Source organism: Eurosta solidaginis, chromosome 4, assembly GCF_040869045.1.
Source record: "Eurosta solidaginis isolate ZX-2024a chromosome 4, ASM4086904v1, whole genome shotgun sequence".
Lineage (NCBI taxonomy): Eukaryota > Metazoa > Arthropoda > Insecta > Diptera > Tephritidae > Eurosta > Eurosta solidaginis.
This window is the reverse complement of record NC_090322.1, coordinates 174,779,806-174,799,222: the sequence shown is the minus strand read 5'-3', so window position 1 is coordinate 174,799,222 and position 19,417 is coordinate 174,779,806. Positions and strand designations below refer to the sequence as shown.

At 39.3% G+C, this 19,417-nt stretch overlaps 1 protein-coding gene across 2 annotated transcripts in view; it reads right to left on the bottom strand.

Moving 5' to 3' along the window:
• Pdp (pyruvate dehydrogenase [acetyl-transferring]-phosphatase 1-like protein, mitochondrial) overlaps window positions 1–19,417 on the bottom strand; it is an 85,361-nt gene that overhangs the window by 26,800 nt on the left and 39,144 nt on the right. For both annotated transcript variants that reach the window (XM_067783863.1, XM_067783864.1), the window contains exon 5: window positions 4,462–5,029. In XM_067783863.1, coding sequence (XP_067639964.1) covers window positions 4,462–5,029 — 568 coding nt within the window. The remainder of the gene's footprint in view (window positions 1–4,461; window positions 5,030–19,417) is intronic.

Sequence of the window (19,417 nt, the reverse complement as noted above, 5' to 3'; positions counted from 1 at the left end):
GCAACGAATGTGCCGGTCGGACGATTTCCGTTTGTAAGCCCAGAGCATCTATGAAGGTGGCATAGGCCAAGGCATGAACTGCATTGGACCGATGCCGCGATCGCAAACGCTCTGAGCCGTCACACGGAACACATGGTGTGGGGGACAAGGAGTTGCTGACTCCTTCTTACGCGAGTACGAGTGTTGGAAAGTTTAATTTAACAAGTGAAAAAACTCCTAAGAAATGGCAGAGAAATCTCCCTCTCACTTACATTTATTATACCTACTTTTCTCCCATAACCGGTTTCCGCTTTTTCGAACATTGTTCAGAATAAGAGGAAAGGGAGAGGTGAAAAAACTCACAAGAAATTTTTGTTTAGAATTGGGCTGAATATTTTTGTTTTGTATATTGGCTTTTATATTTTGTGCTTTATGTTGTCATTAGTGGTCCTGAAGGCGGTTACCACAGTGTAACCGAAGAATATTGGCATAAAAACCGAAAATTGTGTGTTATTGGGTTTGGACCTCGAGCCAACATAAAAACAGAATTAAATTTTGAGAAACGAAACCGGAACATATTTTTTAATACTTAACCGAATACGAAGAAAGTTTTGAAAAACGAAAGCAAATGTGGAAAATCTAGGCCAAAACCATTGTGAACTTATACAAGCGGCGAATGTTTGAAAAAAACGTTCACAATAGTAAACAGCCTGGATCACCTGTTCTAACGCAAACATTTTTGTAGACGACTGGTACATTGCGCTATTCACATATTTTAAAATGTTTGCTTAACTGGATGCTCATATTTTCTCTATTAACTAGATTTTAAAAATCAATATTAATTTGTAGTCTCGTTATCTGTAGACTCATGTAAAAGAAAATTTCGTTTGAAACATGAATGGGCATTTCATGGCGCTTCAATTTATTAACCGCGAGCAAAAAACAAACATTTCTTCCATTCTCTGGCCACTCGCGACAGCCGTTATTTGACAGGTAGGTATGGCAATGGAGGAATAGAAAGATTTATCACTTGTATGAATTCACAATGAACTGAACCGAAAACGAAAAAAATATTTTAAAAAGCGAACCAATCTTGAAAAACAAAAGCTTCTACTTCTTTTGAAAACATAAGCCGAAACAATCTATGAGAGACGAAACCAAAATAAACTTCTAGATACCTAAGCCGGAACAATGATGAAATAATAAAGGTGATGTCAACAACATAACCTCACTTTTTCGGCAGCTCTATTTGCCAGTGTTTACCTGTACTACAAAAGTACTAAATTTTTATTGCTAAATTTTTCCTACAAATTTCCCTAAAAAAATTAAGTTTTCTGCAAAATTGTGTCTATATTCTTTTGGCGAATACATAGTTATGTTTATGTCTAAAAAATTCTGGTAGCGCTTACATAGTTATTATATTTCTGAACGTATAGTAAAATCTACTCCGATCGTAGTAGAATTCAAAGGCAGTTATGTATGATAGACAACCCTATAAATTATGCATGCGGAACTTGTCAGAATAAGGGAAAATGTCAACGGGATGAGAACACCTGAATATTAATTTCATCATGGCCGGAACCAACTCTCAAAAACAAGCCTAAACATATATTGACAAGTAAAACTGATACCCTTGATTCAGTGCTTTTACCCCATGATTTTTTTGACAATTGCAGCCATTTTGCTCCCAAATCAAATTGCCATCCGTTAACTGTGTTGTTTCTTTTCGATTTTTCGAAAAATATTAGTACGAGAAATAGAAAGCAACCAATTTACAAATACCCGATAAGTATTGAGCTGCATAACTCCTTAGAACATTTATTTTAATTTTATGATGAATTTATTAACTATCACCCCTATTATGAACTCGTACGATACACGATAAACGCTTGCAATCTGTTCTACCGTATTATGAAATAAATTCTAGCGTGTGAAACTCGATCGTTGGCGTTTATCGTTTATCGTGGTATTGCCATACGCTAACTATCGCATACGCTGTTCAATTTTCTACGCTAGCTATCGCTAATAAATTTTTCCACGATACGTTGGGAACTATTTAAATAAAAGTAAATATACAATTATTACATAATCCAAAATAATCCAACTACAGCCTCATTCCCAACACTCTGTTGCAACACCCTGGGCAAGAAGCCTTAAAGTGGCACAAACCTTCAAAATATTTGGGATGGATGGCCTATTTTTACGGGCGCGCAAACTGCCTTCTATTTCTGTTAAGACATACTCTGACATCAATTTTGTTTATTAAACTTTTTTTACTTTTAGTATGTCGAGTACTTACAGTGTAGAGTTCATTTCAAGAAGATTGGAATGATCTCTCAATTTTCTTCTTTCGGTGGAATCTATGCAAGTTCCGTCAATTTGTTCATTTGAGTTTATATAAAAGGTAACAGAGGTTGCATAAAACATTTTATTATAATAGCTTTTAAAAACTTTTGCCACTTTTACGTACAAGACAAATGAATTGTTAGTATTTACGTTTTGTTTTGCTATCTGTTTCGTATAGATTCACAAAAATTTGTAAACAAAACTCTGCTGTTATTCACAATAGTACATCTATCGGGCGTGTGGAAATCGCAATATGAAAGCTGATTTTTTACGATACGCTAGGAAGCGTTTATCGTCTATCGTATGAAAATTCATAATAGGGGTGTATGCCATGTTCTATTAGTGTGGCTGAACATAGGTAATTTTATGAAAAGTACGGACACCAAGGAATCGTGCACTTTCGTCAACCTACGAACATACGAAACCTAAACCAGTTCAAAATGCATTGCTCAGCTTGACTAATAAATCGATGCACGTAAAAATGTCAATAGTTAATAATGGAGATGCAATAACGAAATGTTCTCATTGAGCATGTTAACTTATTCATTCCCTTATGTTCGGAATATTCATCTCCATTTAGAATATGAGGAATCGGCTTATTTTTGGAATATTATGTATATACTTATTTGATATATTCGGACGTCGTGAGGTAGTATCAAACGAACGTATTCCGAATATTGTAAATTAACGGTTTATTCGGAACACTTCCATGAATTTTTTTAAATAGCTTTCCGAAATTTCATAATAAAAAGGTGAATACTCCCTATGTAGCAGGACCGCACAAAAGCTGAACTCTTCTGTCAAAGTCAAGGGCGGAAAAATTTCCTATTTCAGGATTTGTTACAAAAATGCCCTATATTAGAATTAGAAAGAAGAACGCATTATCTCTTACATTTACTTTTCATAAACTCCCTCTTATATAGTCTAATGCCGATTACACACAAAGGGAAATAATTAGTCAAGTTTTCTACATTAAAGCCCTAATTGAACTTATTCTTCCGTACAAAATACAAATTCTTAATTAACTCATTATTGCTTTATTGAAAGCCTAATCGAGTGAAAAATCCAGTCGGTTTTGCTTGGTCCTTCGAATTTTATTGTCAATGTAACAAATGACAATCAAAAATGAATTAATTTCAATAATTTACGAAAAATGGAAAAACACGAAAAAATTCAAAAATTTAATTTTCGCTGCATTTGCTGCAAAAGATATTATGGCTTTTTCGAAAATAGGCACATACGTGGTTAGGTGCAACATATGTATATGGGTAGTAGCGCATGCATTTTATTTTGATTGTATTTATAGTTAAGAAGGAAACGGTTTCTTTCCATTTTAACTATTTTTTTGTAAAAAAAAATATTTTTTTTTGGGCTGCTGACATATGTTAGCTTAATGAAGCAAAAGGACCTGTACGAAAAGGGAAACTTAATTATTTCATTACATATAATTGTGATTCGATTAAGATTCTTTTTTATAGCTTATAGTTTTATAGCTTTATTATATATATTATATCAAAATGCATTGAACTTATGCTCAGATAGGGAGTTTTTGAAACAAAGTTTGATATAGTGTATTTTTGAATAAAATTCTAACGTACGGCATGCTTCAAACAAATTCTGAAAGAAAGACCAAACCAACATAACTCTTTATCAATTCACGAAATATTTAGTGGATTTATATATTATATGACTTTTTGGAGGAAACCTGTTGGCATTTAAAATATTTTTTATCACTACTAACATACTACTAAAGGTACTTTTCTACTACATTTTTCGCTGAAGGGGACTGAATTATTCCCCGTTTTCTTTACTTCAACGCGTCCAGATATTTAAGGGAGTGGCAAAGCTCTGTCATCATTGGAGAACAAACATCTAGTAATTGAATCATGCATTGTGGATTTATCCACAATGAAATCATGCCTTTACCCGACATATGTGAAACGTTAGTCGTGGAAACATTGTTAGAATTAGCTTCTATTTTCTCATAACACAGTGCAACACAAGCTCATTTTTATAAAAAAATTTAAATAAATGGAAAATTTACCTTCTGCAAATTTGCTCAAACACGATTTACAGCATTTTTATATTAAGGCAAAAAGGAGATGCAAAAAAAGATATATGTATACATGCACTTACTTCCTTTCGGCAAGCATTTTCGATACCTCCAATAAGCTAACATCACCACTTTGCAACTTCATAGGTTCTAACACTTTCTTGGAATTCAAATGATCGCCCACAAGACTTATGACTTGAGATGGTGTTAGGAAATCCCACAAGCCATCGCTAGCAATCACTAAAAATTTATCATTTGGGCCGAGTATGTGATGTTGTACTTCGGGTTGCGCTGTTAAATAAGGTGGGGTATAGTAGTGCGGTGGTACAGAATGCTCACCAAATGCAGGTACAACGTACTTATTCATAATCTCATTACTCCATTTATAACGAAAATCGCCGAGTGCACGTAAAGGTGCCAATTGTCCTAACAAACGTTCATTGCGTATGGCAGTGTCATGTTCCTCTTTGGGATGCTGTTGAAGAATGCGCTGAACCTCTTTCAGATTTTCAGCATTGTGCTCGTGATTTAATTTCTTTGATTGCCATTGACCGGTTTCGGGACATTGTATACCAAGTACTGCACCACAATCGCCTGTGCTGGCAACATGCAAATTGAGATGATCAACGTGAGCAACACACGCCACTGCGCCTACAGTAGAAATATAATTTAAAAGGTTAATAATAGAAGTATATGTAGTGAAGGTAAAAGTGCAGTTGTACTTAGGGTCTAAGCTTCACATAATTCAAATTGTATTGGAAAATTGCAGAAGTTAAGATTTCATATAACGAGACTTGCTATTGTGAGACCAAAGCGAAGGAGTGTTGATATTACGTATCAACTTTTCAGCCTCATTGTTGTAGGGTTCCTTTTAATATATTCTATATTTTACCTGTTAACTTTATTTCTTATACTATTACTTTGTGAATTCAGTAGTTTATGTTCAATAATTTTATTTTTCAAATATCAAAAATTTTCATTCTGTTGAAAATATTTATAAAATAAAAACCTACATTTAGGCGTTTAATATAATAAAGCAATATGTATATTAAAATATAAAATAAATGTATATTATTATTAATTAACCGTGATAACAATCTTCAACAATACATACATTTAGGCGTATTTAAATAAAAGTTTTTATAAAATATAAAAGTGGTTTCAACCATTATATTGGCGATCCTACCAGTCAGTTGTGAATCGTGGAAATAGCATAACTTATTCGGAGAAAACGCGTGAAATTAATTGTGAACGATTATATAATCTACTAATTACACTGGTTTACAGCCAAAATCCACCAGACGTCATTATGAAATTCCTATGTAAAATCATCCCCTGATTCCCAAAATCAAGGTAATTTTTATTTCTACGGTAACGTTTTTCAGATATTTACGAATAACCGTTTTTTCAAAAAAAAAAAAAAAAATTGGGTCACTAAATCATATATATCTCAAGGACGAATTGAGCAATTCCAAAACGGTTTGAAGCTTTTAAAAAGTAATACAATTTGCTATAAACTGTGCATACAACACTTTTTGCTAGACCATCCAGATTCAAAGATAAACAATCATTCCGTTTTTTTCAATTTTTTTTGTATATCGCGGGTTCGAATCGAGCTCAAGGCCTAACAATAATTTTTTATCATTATTATTGTTATGATAAATTTTTTCTTAATTGAAAAATTTTTTAAATTAGAATAGAAGAAAGAAAAAATTTTAGACAACTGCCAAAGCTCTTTGTATAGATCCATTTCAGGAACTGCTAAATTCCTTCATCGGCAACGTTTAGGCGCCGCTGCTATAACCATTCAGCCACCACAGCGGTTTTTTGTTTGTCTTCATTCATCCTACTTCTATTCTGGTTTGTGCCAATTGATATTCACACCACTGCGACATCTGTTGCAGAATAGCTGTGAAAATTGGACTTGTTTGTTGGCAATGCTGCCATAGTGTCATATTTTATTGACACTTGTTTTTCCCCGTGCTCTGGGATGTATTAACAATTTTTGTTGTTATATCGGCCTACTGATTTTAAGATCGCGGGTTCGAATCGAGCTCAAGGCCTAACAATAATTTTTTATCATTATTATTGTTATGATAAATTTTTTCTTAATTGAAAAAATTTTTAAATTAGAATAGAAGAAAGAAAAAATTTTAGACAACTGCCAAAGCTCGTTGTATAGATCCATTTCGGGAACTGCTAAATTCCTTCATCGGCAACGTTTAGGCGCCGCTGCTATAACCATTCAGCCACCACAGCGGTTTTTTGTTTGTCTTCATTCATCCTACTTCTATTCTGGTTCGTGCCAATTGATATTCACACCACTGCGACATCTGTTGCAGAATAGCTGTGAAAATTGGACTTGTTTGTTGGCAATGCTGCCATAGTGTCATATTTTATTGACACTTGTTTTTCCCCGTGCTCTGGGATGTATTAACAATTTTTGTTGTTATATCGGCCTACTGATTTTAAGATCGCGGGTTCGAATCGAGCTCAAGGCCTAACAATAATTTTTTATCATTATTATTGTTATGATAAATTTTTTCTTAATTGAAAAAATTTTTAAATTAGAATAGAAGAAAGAAAAAATTTTAGACAACTGCCAAAGCTCGTTGTATAGATCCATTTCGGGAACTGCTAAATTCCTTCATCGGCAACGTTTAGGCAGTTGTCTAAAATTTTTTCTTTCTTCTATTCTAATTTAAAAATTTTTTCAATTAAGAAAAAATTTATCATAACAATAATAATGATAAAAAATTATTGTTTGGCCTTGAGCTCGATTCGAACCCGCGATCTTAAAATCAGTAGGCCGATATAACAACAAAAATTGTTAATACATCCCAGAGCACGGGGAAAAACAAGTGTCAATAAAATATGACACTATGGCAGCATTGCCAACAAACAAGTCCAATTTTCACAGCTATTCTGCAACAGATGTCGCAGTGGTGTGAATATCAATTGGCACGAACCAGAATAGAAGTAGGATGAATGAAGACAAACAAAAAACCGCTGTGGTGGCTGAATGGTTATAGCAGCGGCGCCTAAACGTTGCCGATGAAGGAATTTAGCAGTTCCCGAAATGGATCTATACAACGAGCTTTGGCAGTTGTCTAAAATTTTTTCTTTCTTCTATTCTAATTTAAAACTTTTTTCAATTAAGAATAAATTTATCATAACAATAATAATGATAAAAAATTATTGTTAGGCCTTGAGCTCGATTCGAACCCGCGATCTTAAAATCAGTAGGCCGATATAACAACAAAAATTTTTTTTGTATATATATAAAAAAATTTGGACTTTGCGAGGAAGGATCTCGAAAACTTTTTATTTTTTTGTAGATTTTTTTTTCTCTCTAAGGTCTGTTTTATTACAAAAAAATAAGCTTTCATTCAACAAAATCGATGGACTAATACAAAAGTTATAAGCATTCAAGTAAATATATCCATTTAATACTTAAGTACCCTACTAGTACATATGTCTTAGTATTCGTATATCAGTTAGTTAGCGAATACTAGCGAATACTAACACATATGTACCAGTAGGGTACTTAAGTATTAAGTGGCTATATTTACTTGAATGCTTATAACTGTTGTATTAGTCCATCGATTTTGTTGAATGAAAGCTTATTTTTTTGTAATAAAACAAATCTTAGAGAGAAAAAAATCTGCAAAAAAATAAAAAGTTTTCGAGATCCTTCCTCGCAAAGCACAAATTTTTTTATATTTGTACAAAAAAAATTGAAGAAATCCGTAATGATTGTTCGTTATCTTTGAATCTGCTGGGTCTAGCAAAAAGTGTTGTATGTACAGTTTATAGCAAATTTTATTACCTTTTAAAAGCTTCAAACGGTTTTGGAATTGCTCAATTTGTTCTTGAGATATATATTGTAACGAATTTACTGAAATTCCGCTTATTTCAAATCTTCTACTAAGGTTCGAATATGATTAAGTGGACCCAATTATTTTTTTTTTTTTTTTTTTTTTTTTTGAATAACGGTAATTCGTAAATATCTCAAAAACGTTACCATAGAATTAAAAATAACCTTGATTTTCGGAATCAGGGGAATTCGAATTTGTGATCCAGTGTTATTTAAATAATTAAACAGCCCAAGAATTGCAATATTTTTTGTTTAGTCCAGAATAACGTAAAAGTCTAGTTGAGTGGTCGACTGCTAATACGCTACCAAAAATATCGAGAGAAGTGTCAAACGACGCGTCTGGACATCAGTATTAATAATCCGAAGGCGGAAAATAAAAAATTTAACTCGGTCAAAAGATATTAACGAAAAACCGAAAATTTTCTGCATTGGGGCCTTCGGCCGCGCTTATACAAAATTACCCTGGGTGGGTCCAACACCGGTTTGGAGACCAAAAATATATACGCGCAAAACACTTATGTTCACAGTTTTTTTCTGAGTAGGACAACATTACAACAACCACATGGAAATCGCTGTTATTTGAAGAGATTGAAACTCACTTTCTGTATTTCTATAGAAACCGTCTTAAACTCATTAAGATTTAGGAATATGTGAACGATGAATATATATGTAAGTATATAGCTAATTAATGTTGTTATTGTATTAACAGTGTTTCGCCCCATTCAATGGGTACGACCACTCACAAATTGTCATCAAAATCCTCTAACGGGAGTCCAAGGAAACTGGCTGTTTCAACAGGGGCGGGCCATAGGGAGATGGGTGTTAGAGGCGCAGGTTCCACATTACAATTGAAAAGATGGTTGTTGTCATGTGGGGACACATCACATGCCGGACATGCATTACGTAGGAGGGCTTGGCCTTACGGATGGTAATGGGTGGGACGTCGTGTTTATGTTTATGAGCTCGTCTGTTAGCACGACGTCTGGCTTTGTCTACAGAAGAATGCATTATAAATTGGCGGCAAAGGCCGCTCGCGCATTTCTTCGAATCACGTTCTCTTGCTAAATTTGCGGCTTCGGCCGGGAAATGCTGTATGATTTCAGATATTCTACCGGCCGAGAATGAAGCGTGCAGAAGCTGAAGCGATGACCTTGCGGAACGCACACTCGCTCTGGCGGACATAGGTCGGAACGGGAAAGGCAGCAAAAGATTGATTTGTAAAGGTTGTGTAGTCTTCCCAATTGACAAAGTCCGCTTTTCAGAGGTGATAAAATTGTCAGGTCGCTCGATTGAAAGGAGTATGGGCAGGTCATCAGAAGCTAAAGTAAGGATCGGTTGCCATTCAACGCAATTTATGAGCCCTGCACTGACGGTTGAGATGTCAGGTGAGCTGTGGCAATTACCTGCAAATCTGGTGGGGTCATCGCCAAGCTGAAATGCCAGAGATCGTGGTGAGCGTTGAAATCGCCAAGGATAAGACGGTTTTCGTCACAGAGTAGCTTACTGATATCAGGGCGATAACCACTTGGACAGCAGGTGGCTGGGAAATATAGATGTTAATTATTTCTAGGTCAACATCGCCTGACCGGATGGTTATGCCTCGACTTTCTAAGGTATTATCCCTGCGGCTGTTATTAGGTTGAAATATATTATATTGCACGGTGTGATGAGTGATGAAGGCAAGGCCACCACCATTACCCCTTGTGCGTTCTTGCCTATGAATGTTGTAGCCATCGCAAATTCGGAGGTCCGATCTGGCAGTTAGCTTTGTTTCTTGAATTGCGGCAATACGGATATTATTTATATTCATGTAGTCAAATATCTACGCGATCTTGCCAGTTATAATTGCCGTTAGAATTAAGTTGCATAATTCTGAAGTGCATCGGGGGGGCAGGTGTCACTCTGGGAGTCAGAGATGGATGGAGGCGTCTTGAAAGATATAGGCTTTGTCGAGTGTGCTGTCCGATTGCTGCTGGTGTCAATGAGTTGGCACTAGTGTTTTGTCAGCAAGGTGCAACGAATGCGCCGGTCGGACGATTTCCGTTTGTAAGCCAAGATCATCTATGAAGGTGGCATAGGCCAAGGCATGACTGCATTGGACCGATCGTCAATACTCTGAGCTGGCATACGGAACACACGGTGTTGGGGACAAGGAGTTGATGACTCCTTCTTACGCGAGTACGTGTGTTGGAAATGGAGGGGAGGGTCAGGGGTAAAAGCTGATGCTCGGCATTGCTACTATCCACGCTACGTAGATTGTAGTGATGGGTTGTAGCGGCCGCGTTAGGTGGAAGCGCCATTTGGCGCGAGCAACCACGGACGGTTGATGTGGACTGCTGAGCAGCGTCGCTGCTAGAATGTGGCGGGGGTACGTTTGAGAGTGAACCGCGGTACGCCCTTGAGCGTAAACAGCAGGGAGCCACAATGGTTTTATAGAAATTTCGAGGGCGACGAACGTTGGGTTCTAACCCAGAACAGCCCGAACGATGCAACCATTTTTTACACGTGACACACTGGCAAGAGTATGACCGTCTAAGATAAATCCTTTTCCGACATATGCAGCAGAACCACAGCCTGGGACCGGAGTTGGGTTTAATACCTTCCCGGAGCAGGAGGGTATGGAGCAGTCCAGCTGCTCCGAGGACGACAATTTATGTGACGCAACAAATTAAGTAGGGTTACACTGAAATGACAGCCCTTGGTCGGGAAAAAAAATCCCGAGTCGCTCCGGTACGAAGAATCGGCTGCCGTGGGAAGCTAATTAATGTCTTATTATCATTTAACACAAGATGTTAATTAAAGCCTATATATTTAGCTGGAATACGCATAAATGCCTTAAATTTGTTGATTTGATAGATCAGAAGCTGTTTGTTTAACTGAAAAAAAAAGTTCAATATACCTCACCGTTTTTTCATAACAAACTAAATTGGTTTCAAAGCGAGTCTTTACCAGATATACCAGGTATAACCAGATATAACAAATCATTTTTAATTGAAATTTCAGAAAATATGCGCATGTGTCTTGCGTAAACACTTTGGAATATGTGATTTGACTTCCACCCAAAAAATTCTACAAGCTTTAAAATGTATAAATAGTGCCCACAAAACTTTTCTAGCTTTACTTAATACTTAAAAAGCCGCGGAAAAAGTACAAAATTAAAATGAATTTAAGAAATCACTTCACACTCCTATTTGTAGTATTCATCTGCCTTTTTACCTTTTCGAAATCGGAATTTCGCGTTTATAATGGCAAGCCGACGGATACAGAGGATCGCTCATATTTGGTAACATTGTTTTATGAAGGCAAATATTATTGCGTTGGCTCTGCAAGTTGCAATTACAGCTGAAAGCTGCATGGAATATTTTAAAATAAACGAATTCACCGTTGTTGCTAGAATAAACAATATAAAGGAAAAGGGAGAACGTCGCACTGGACATAGGGTAAAACATCCACCTAATTATGGTTCCATACCATACCTTACTGATATATGTAGGTGCGCTTAAACTGAATGCATGCTTTACGAAGAGTAATAAAATATCAACAATAGATCTTTGCAGTTATAAAACAATCATACAAATGGAAGTTAGTGGATGGGGTGCAAGTACACATGATACGAACCCTATACTTCAACTTCAAAGTACTAAAGTGGCTATAGTACATCAGGATCGATGTGTCCCTCTTTTAGAGAGACCTTTATCAAAATTCATGATTTGTGGTGAAGGTGAGAAAAATGGTTTGTGCTGTGCAGATAATGGAGCACCGGGTGTTGTGAATCGACAACTTTGTGCGGTGGCATCATCTATGACGAATTGTGGGCACACAAAACGTCCGCATGTATATACAATTGCAAATACGGAAGAAATTCTAACATTTATAAAAAAATTGATGAAAATGTAATTGGAAGGTATTGCTATAAATCGACTAATCAGTGGAATATCAACCTATCGCCCCATTTCGGAAGTTTCCTGAGGGTGGTGATATTCCACTCAGCAGTCGAAAGAGCGATATATATTTTTTTTGTATTATCTTAATACATAAAAAACACGTGTCACACAATTGAGGCCAATGGACTCCTAAACTACTGAACCGATTTTGAATTTGTTTTGCACCCTGTGTGTAGTTTGATCTAACTTGAAATATAGGATAGGTGACTGGGTGACTAGGGTCTCGAGATATAGGCCAAAACGTGGACCCGGGTACCCCTAGAGTGTGTTTATAGAATATGGATATCAAATGAAAGCTGTTGATGAGTTCTTTAGTAGAGGGTAATTTTCATACCCCTGGGTGACTAGGGTCTCGAGATATAGGCCAAAACGTGGACCCGGGTACCCCTAGAGTGTGTTTATAGAATATGGATATCAAATGAAAGCTTTTGATGAGTGCTTTAGTAGAGGGTAATTTTCATACCCCTGGGTGACTAGGGTCTCGAGATATAGGCCAAAACGTGGACCCGGGTACCCCTAGAGTGTGTTTATAGAATATGGATATCAAATGAAAGCTGTTGATGAGTGCTTTAGTAGAGGGTAATTTTCATACCCCTGGGTGACTAGGGTCTCGAGATATAGGCCAAAACGTGGACCCGGGTACCCCGGGTACGGACTGGGACTGGGATTAAGACTAGGACTGGGACTGAAACTCGGAGTGGGACTGGGACTGGGACTAGAATAAAATATGTACATACCACCTTCTGGGACAGGCAATAAGGGATGCAGAAGAATGAGAAGATAGAATGAAACGAAGATGGAGATAGATGAAGCGAAAAAGACGGAGGGAGGAGTGAATAAAAGGATTAGGAAAGAGTGAAGAGGGGGAGATGGCAGAGTCAGACGGAAAAAGCTTATTAAAATGTATGCAGATTGGCCAAATTTAGGGCAGGACAATGTCTGCCGGGTCTTCTAGTGTCCAAATAAATATTTGTGATTGAAATTTAATAAACATTTTTGGTTGTATTCAATGAAAGTGTGACGCATGCAAATGCCTTAGGTAAGTGGATTAAAATTTAGTCATAACCAAGATTCAGAAAAACTCCTCATTAATATATTCAGTTTTTATTTTTTTTACTGCCCGCCAAACCACTGCTAGCTAAAAATACCATTCCAGTCGCACAGTTTAAGAGAACGTCAATACCAATATTGTATGATAAATCCAAAGAAGCGAATTAGACAATATAAAAAGATAACTGAACACTTTATTGTAGCCAACCGGCCTTTTATACGCAAAAAAAACAACGGCACAATCGTATGATTATTATTCTGTTATGACAATGAAAAACACATAGAGATGATACTTTGAGTAGACGGTAATACATAAGGCGGTCAGCACATACTAATCGAACTGCACCGACTCAATCTCGTACATCCTCCCCGGCTGATTCCTGTGGACTTAGGATTCCTTCGCTAGATTCGACAATGCGGCATACCCGCTGGACTGGGCGTTGACACACATAATTGCGATGTAAACCTCTTTCGAATGTGCTAAATTCTATGGTGACCACACGTACCAATCCGTCGCTCCCCGGATGTACCTCAGTAATGCGACCAATTCGCCAGCGGGAAGGTGGTAGTTGCTCATTTTGAATAGCTACGATGTCACCAACCTGCATATTAGGGGTAGGTCGCGCCCATTTGCTACGAACCTGCAGCTGTACCAAGTACTCCTCCTTCCACCGTTGCCAAAAATGTTGCAGCATGCGCTGCAGTCGCTGATAATACTTGAGACGGTTGTCAGGTGCATCTGAATCACTGGCTTCTGGTCGTGAATTCAATGGACGACCGATAAGGAAATCCCCAGGCGATAGCGCAACAGCACCTTCAGGATCGTCATGGACAGCGATAATCGGTCTCGAATTGAGGCATGCCTCGATGCGCACCAGCAATGTACTAAGCTGAGAGTAGGGGAGTACTGAGTCACCAATGACGCGCTTAAGATGCTTCTTGGCAGAGCGGACCGCAGCCTCCCATAAACCTCCTTGATGTGGCGCTGAGGGAGTTATGAAATGCCAATGGGCACCGGCATCCGACAGTCGTTGTTTGGAATACGTGTTGTTCCAGTTCGCCAAGTCAGATTGGAGTAGAAGATTTGCACCGACAATCGCTGCATACGTCTTTGTGGTGGTCTTAGAGCGTTTGCCGCCATGACGGACTAGAAAAGGCCCAGCGTAGTCCAACCCACTGTTGGAAAATGGGAACGAGGAAGATCAGCCATTTGTTGTTGTTGCATAGCCCGTTGATGTAACCTGCAAACTTTACACTGATGTATGCAACGCTTTACCAGAGCTCTCACGTGCACAATCCATAATTCCCGACGAAGATACTGTAGCATCTCTCGTATACCACCATGCATAGTTACGTTATGTGCGTTGCGCACCAAGAGGGTAGCCAATGTGCATTCCTTTGGCAAAATTATGGGGTGACGCTGCTCGTAGGGGAGATCTGCGTTTCTCAGTCGACCACCAACACGTAGAACTTCATCGTCACCCAGCATGGGATTCAGAGGGAGCAACTTGCTTGAGGCAGAAACACTGGAAGAAGCTCGCAAACGATTAATTTCTGACATGTAATATTTACCTTGTGCCTCGCGAACGAGCAGCAGCAATGCTTGGCGAATCTCTTCTGCTGATATCACTGGTGTACGCCAATGGGATCTACCAGCTGGTCGAAATCGTAATACATAGGCTGTTGTGTGCAAAACTCGCTGTAGTGTGCTAAACCGGTCAACAAGTGGAATGAAGGCTGAAGAATCGTTGGCATACCGAACCTGTATTGTCGGAGTTATGGTAGTGCAGAGGAGTGCTCGAATTGGTCTCAGCTCAGAATCGTGTACCTGTTGCTCTACGTTGTCGAATGTGTGAGATTCTTCCTGATCGTAATTACCATTATAAATTATGCTTGGCCCGTTCCACCACAAAGGCCAATTTTTGAGCGTTGCTGGTGTCATGCCCCTACTGGCACAGTCGACTGGATTGTCCTTTGTACGAATGTGATACCAGTCTGGAATATTAGAGTGCTTCTGAATGTATGCCTACCGGTTTGAGACGTATTGCATCAACGTATGAGGTGATTTGCGGATCCAGGAAAGAACTATGCTAGAATCGCTCCAATAAACGCATTGATTTTTGTTGAGCTGAAACGCCTCTCGTACGCTAACCATAGTCATTGTCAGTAAGTGTTCGGCACATAATTCTAGCCGTGGAATCGCCATCGTCTTGAGTGGGCTCACCTTTGTTCTCGCTGCGACTAGTCTGATCTTAACCTCGTCATCTGCGCCGCAACTGCGCGAATATATAACAGCAGCATACGCTCTCTCGCTGGCATCGCAGAAACGGTGGAGCATGATAGCTGCCGATCTTGACATCCCAATCCATCGTGGTATGCGCAATGAGGTGATCGTTCGTAGGGTGCTTCGAAGTTTGAGCCACTTCTCTCGAAGTTCTGGTGGTAAGGGCGTATCCCAATCGATCTTGGCTGCCCATGTTAGTTGCATCATTATCTTGGCTGTCACTGATATTGGAGCCAAGAGTCCAAGAGGATCGAAGATTTTAGCCACCTCACTCAGCACCTGTCGCTTTGTGGGAATAAGATTACCATCTTGCAGCGATACTCGATAAAGAAGCTCATCACTAGAAGGTTCCCAGTGAAGTCCCAAAACCTTGGCCTCGGCGTCCCCCAAGCTGAGTGCTGAGGTGGATAGTTCAGCATTAGATATCGCTGCAATCACATCGGAAATGTTGGATTTCCATTCAAAAATTAAAACCGAAACTGACCGTCATTCAATATTGTAGAAATATCAATCGCTAAAGTGATTGCCTCATGTGGTGTATCAGCGCTATCAAGTAGATCATCCACGTAGAAGTTGTGAAGAATACTCTCCCGTGCTCGACTGGCTTGCTTTACGTCAGGCACACCGAATTGATTGTCAACGGCGCACAAATTGAGAACGTGAGTCGCATTGAAAGGACTGCAGGCCATACCATATGTTATTGTCTTGAGTTGATACGTACATAAGGGGTCCCTTGGATTTTCCCGCCAGAGGATTTGTTGACAACAGCGATGCCTCGGGTCGACTTCAATCTGTCGGAACATCTTCTCGATGTCTGCCGTAATAGCTACACGAAACCGGCGAAAGCGTAGAAGAATATCGAATAGTGGATCTTGAACTGATGGTCCAACCAGCTGAGTGTCGTTCAGTGATATTACATTGCTGGTCTTTGCCTAAGCATTAAAAACCACACGGAACTTCGCAGTGACGGCGTGGTGTGGTATGAAATACTCATGAGAGCTGTTACGCCCCTCGTGTGCGATCTTCTCCATGTGCCCGAGTCCCTCGTACTCGCGCATAAACTCCACATATTTACTTCTTAATTGCTCATCTTTGCCCCGAAGCCGCTCAAGATTGAAAATACTACGAATTGCATTGATGTAGGACTCACCGAGTCGTGGCGCATTTGGAGCGAACGGTATCTGAACACTATAGCGACTATCAGGCTTACGTGATACGGTCTGTTGAAAAATCTCTTCGTAGATGGTTTCTGTAGCTTTGGGACGAGGTGCTTCCTCCAGTTCCCAGAAGCGTTGTAGAAGCTCATCAAGCCGCTCTTCCGCTATACTAATGTCGGACTGGCTGTCCAAGGCTACAAGCGACGAACAGCGTGGTGACGTAGGTCCCCAAATGACCCAACCAAGACGCGTGTGAAGAGCACATGGCTCCTTGGGCCCACTGATGATAGTATCACCCAGGAGAATCATAGCCAAAATATCAGCTCCAATGATTACATCGATGATACCTGGTGTGTGAAATGTTGGATCCGCAAGTGGAATACCATGTAAATGCTTGCACTGGCTAATGTCATTGGTGACGATGGAATAGTTGAAGTAATGTCCGGTAAGATGTGTGCCTCAAAGCAGCACTCGAACTTCGCATCATGATAAGAACGCATAATCAAAGTCGTCTGTCCACGCGATGTAGTGGAGCTCTGTGAATCTATACCCTCCACAATGAGTTTGGATCGTCTTCTGTGGAGACTCAAACGGTTAAAAAATTACTCCGTAATGAAGCTTACCTGAGAGCCCATGTCACATAAGACGCGGCACTCCCTCTTCTCCCACGCTATCTACCACTAAGGCTTTTGCAGTTGCCAGAAGAACGATTCCCTCGGAATGTGCCAGGAGGGACTGAACAGCGTCAATACGGGGTAGTACTTGGGGAGCGGTGGTGCCGGCTCCCGATGATGACTGCAATACCGTACTTGTGTTTGTTGGTGCCCGCTCGCTTGTCGCGTTGCCCTTACAAAGCAATGTGTTGTGTTTCTGCTTGCAATTGTTGCAATTGCCCGAGGTACAATCCCTGACAGAGTGACTGACCCCAAGCAATTAAAGCAAAGCGATGATTGACGTACCATTTGTAGGCGTTGATCCAGACTTAATGCTCGAAGTTGAGGGCACTTGAATAGGCGATGTGACTCGGAGCACCGTGGGCACGTAGAGCGCATATTGGCAGTTGAAGATTTCGGTGTCACCACATGTGACTGTACAGAACGGTTAGCTGCAGAATGTCTTAACGGCGCAGTGGAGCTCATCCTAAATGTGTTAGCATATGTCTCGATCTCTTCTAGCATTTTCTGTAACTGTGGAAGCGTATCCGAGTGGTTGAGGACAATCCAGTGAGTCACCGCTGATGTGGGTAACTTTCGGAGAACTATGGGATATACGATGGCAACCCATTGATCTGTTGCCAATCCCAGCACATTTAGTGCACCCAGTGTGCTTCGCACCACGTCGAGAACATTTCGAACATTACGTTGCGTTAGAGCTGGTGTTACGGTCTGCTGCTACGGTCTACGCCTACGACCCACTTGGGAGCGTGTTCACGCGAACACACCTAGCGATGTGGCGAAAGTGGCGATAAAAAAATATCGAAGACAAGAAAAAAGACAGACCGGCCATCACTACGAAAAAATTTTTCTTTTAGCACGAGGTTCCAGCAGCGTAAAGTTCTAGTAAGTCATCTTGATAAGAATTTAAACTCAATGGGTAGAACTTGAACATTTTCCCAAGTTCTATGAAATAATCCTTTACTGGTGCAAGGAAGATTGGAAGAGCAAAAGAAAATATACACAAATACATACTGCGAAGGCTGATGCACAATAAAAGCGGGAACTATTTTGTGGAATTGCTGCTATGTATTGAAAAGTTTAAATAATTCAACTACGCCAATAATTACTTATAAAAGTTATGGTGATCAACGCCAATCAACTAAACCTTAAAACTGCATGTGTTACATATGCACATATTTGTTGAACGTAGAATTAGTCATAAACCAACAATACGGAATCGCGTTAAACAATTGTCGCGGCGCCCTGCTGTTCTAGCAAGTTGGGTCGATCATCATCATACATATATCATTACTTTTATATAGTACATCACTGGTTTCTTGGCTCAGCGTAATGGTGTCTTTATAGATTGCAACAAAGTGGCGTATCACGGGCATAAACAAGAAATAACAGCAGCGTCTTGCTCCTCGTCTTCCCAACGCTTGCGACGACGTGTACGAGATTCAACGCCCTGCCACCATCGTACTTGTATGCGCAAAGTGGCTAAAATTCCAAATCCCAGCGCTAAAAATCTTATAATAATCACAAAATTTGGTACTTGCATGATTGGATTAGTACCACAATTACAACCAAGACTCCAACATCTGAAACATCAGCTGTAGGCGCAGCAAAAGAAGCAAACATCAAGGTATAAATTTAGATGTAATTACCCTACAAAAAAATTCTGGTCACGAAACTTACCCACGCCCATGCAAATATGACTAAGAACATAACATATGATGTATAGTAACTAGTCCAACGGCGTGGAATGACTAGAGCATTTTTTGCAGGGTAGTTAAAAGAACTTCCAAGTGGTACTTGGAGGGTTTTATCTAGCCCGGGTGAACCATTCGACAAGGATCGATTTTTTTTGTCAAAATTACGACATTTTTACCTTCGAATTATCAACCTAAAAGATAAAAAGGTAGTTTAACGTTTTATAGAAGAAAAGTCACACATAAATGATTGCCACTATGTAACTTTAGCTTGTAATATTTATCTAACCAAAAGAATTACCACATGAACGCGTATGTTTTGCCACTTGACAAGACATTAAAGGTTGTAAACGCAGTTA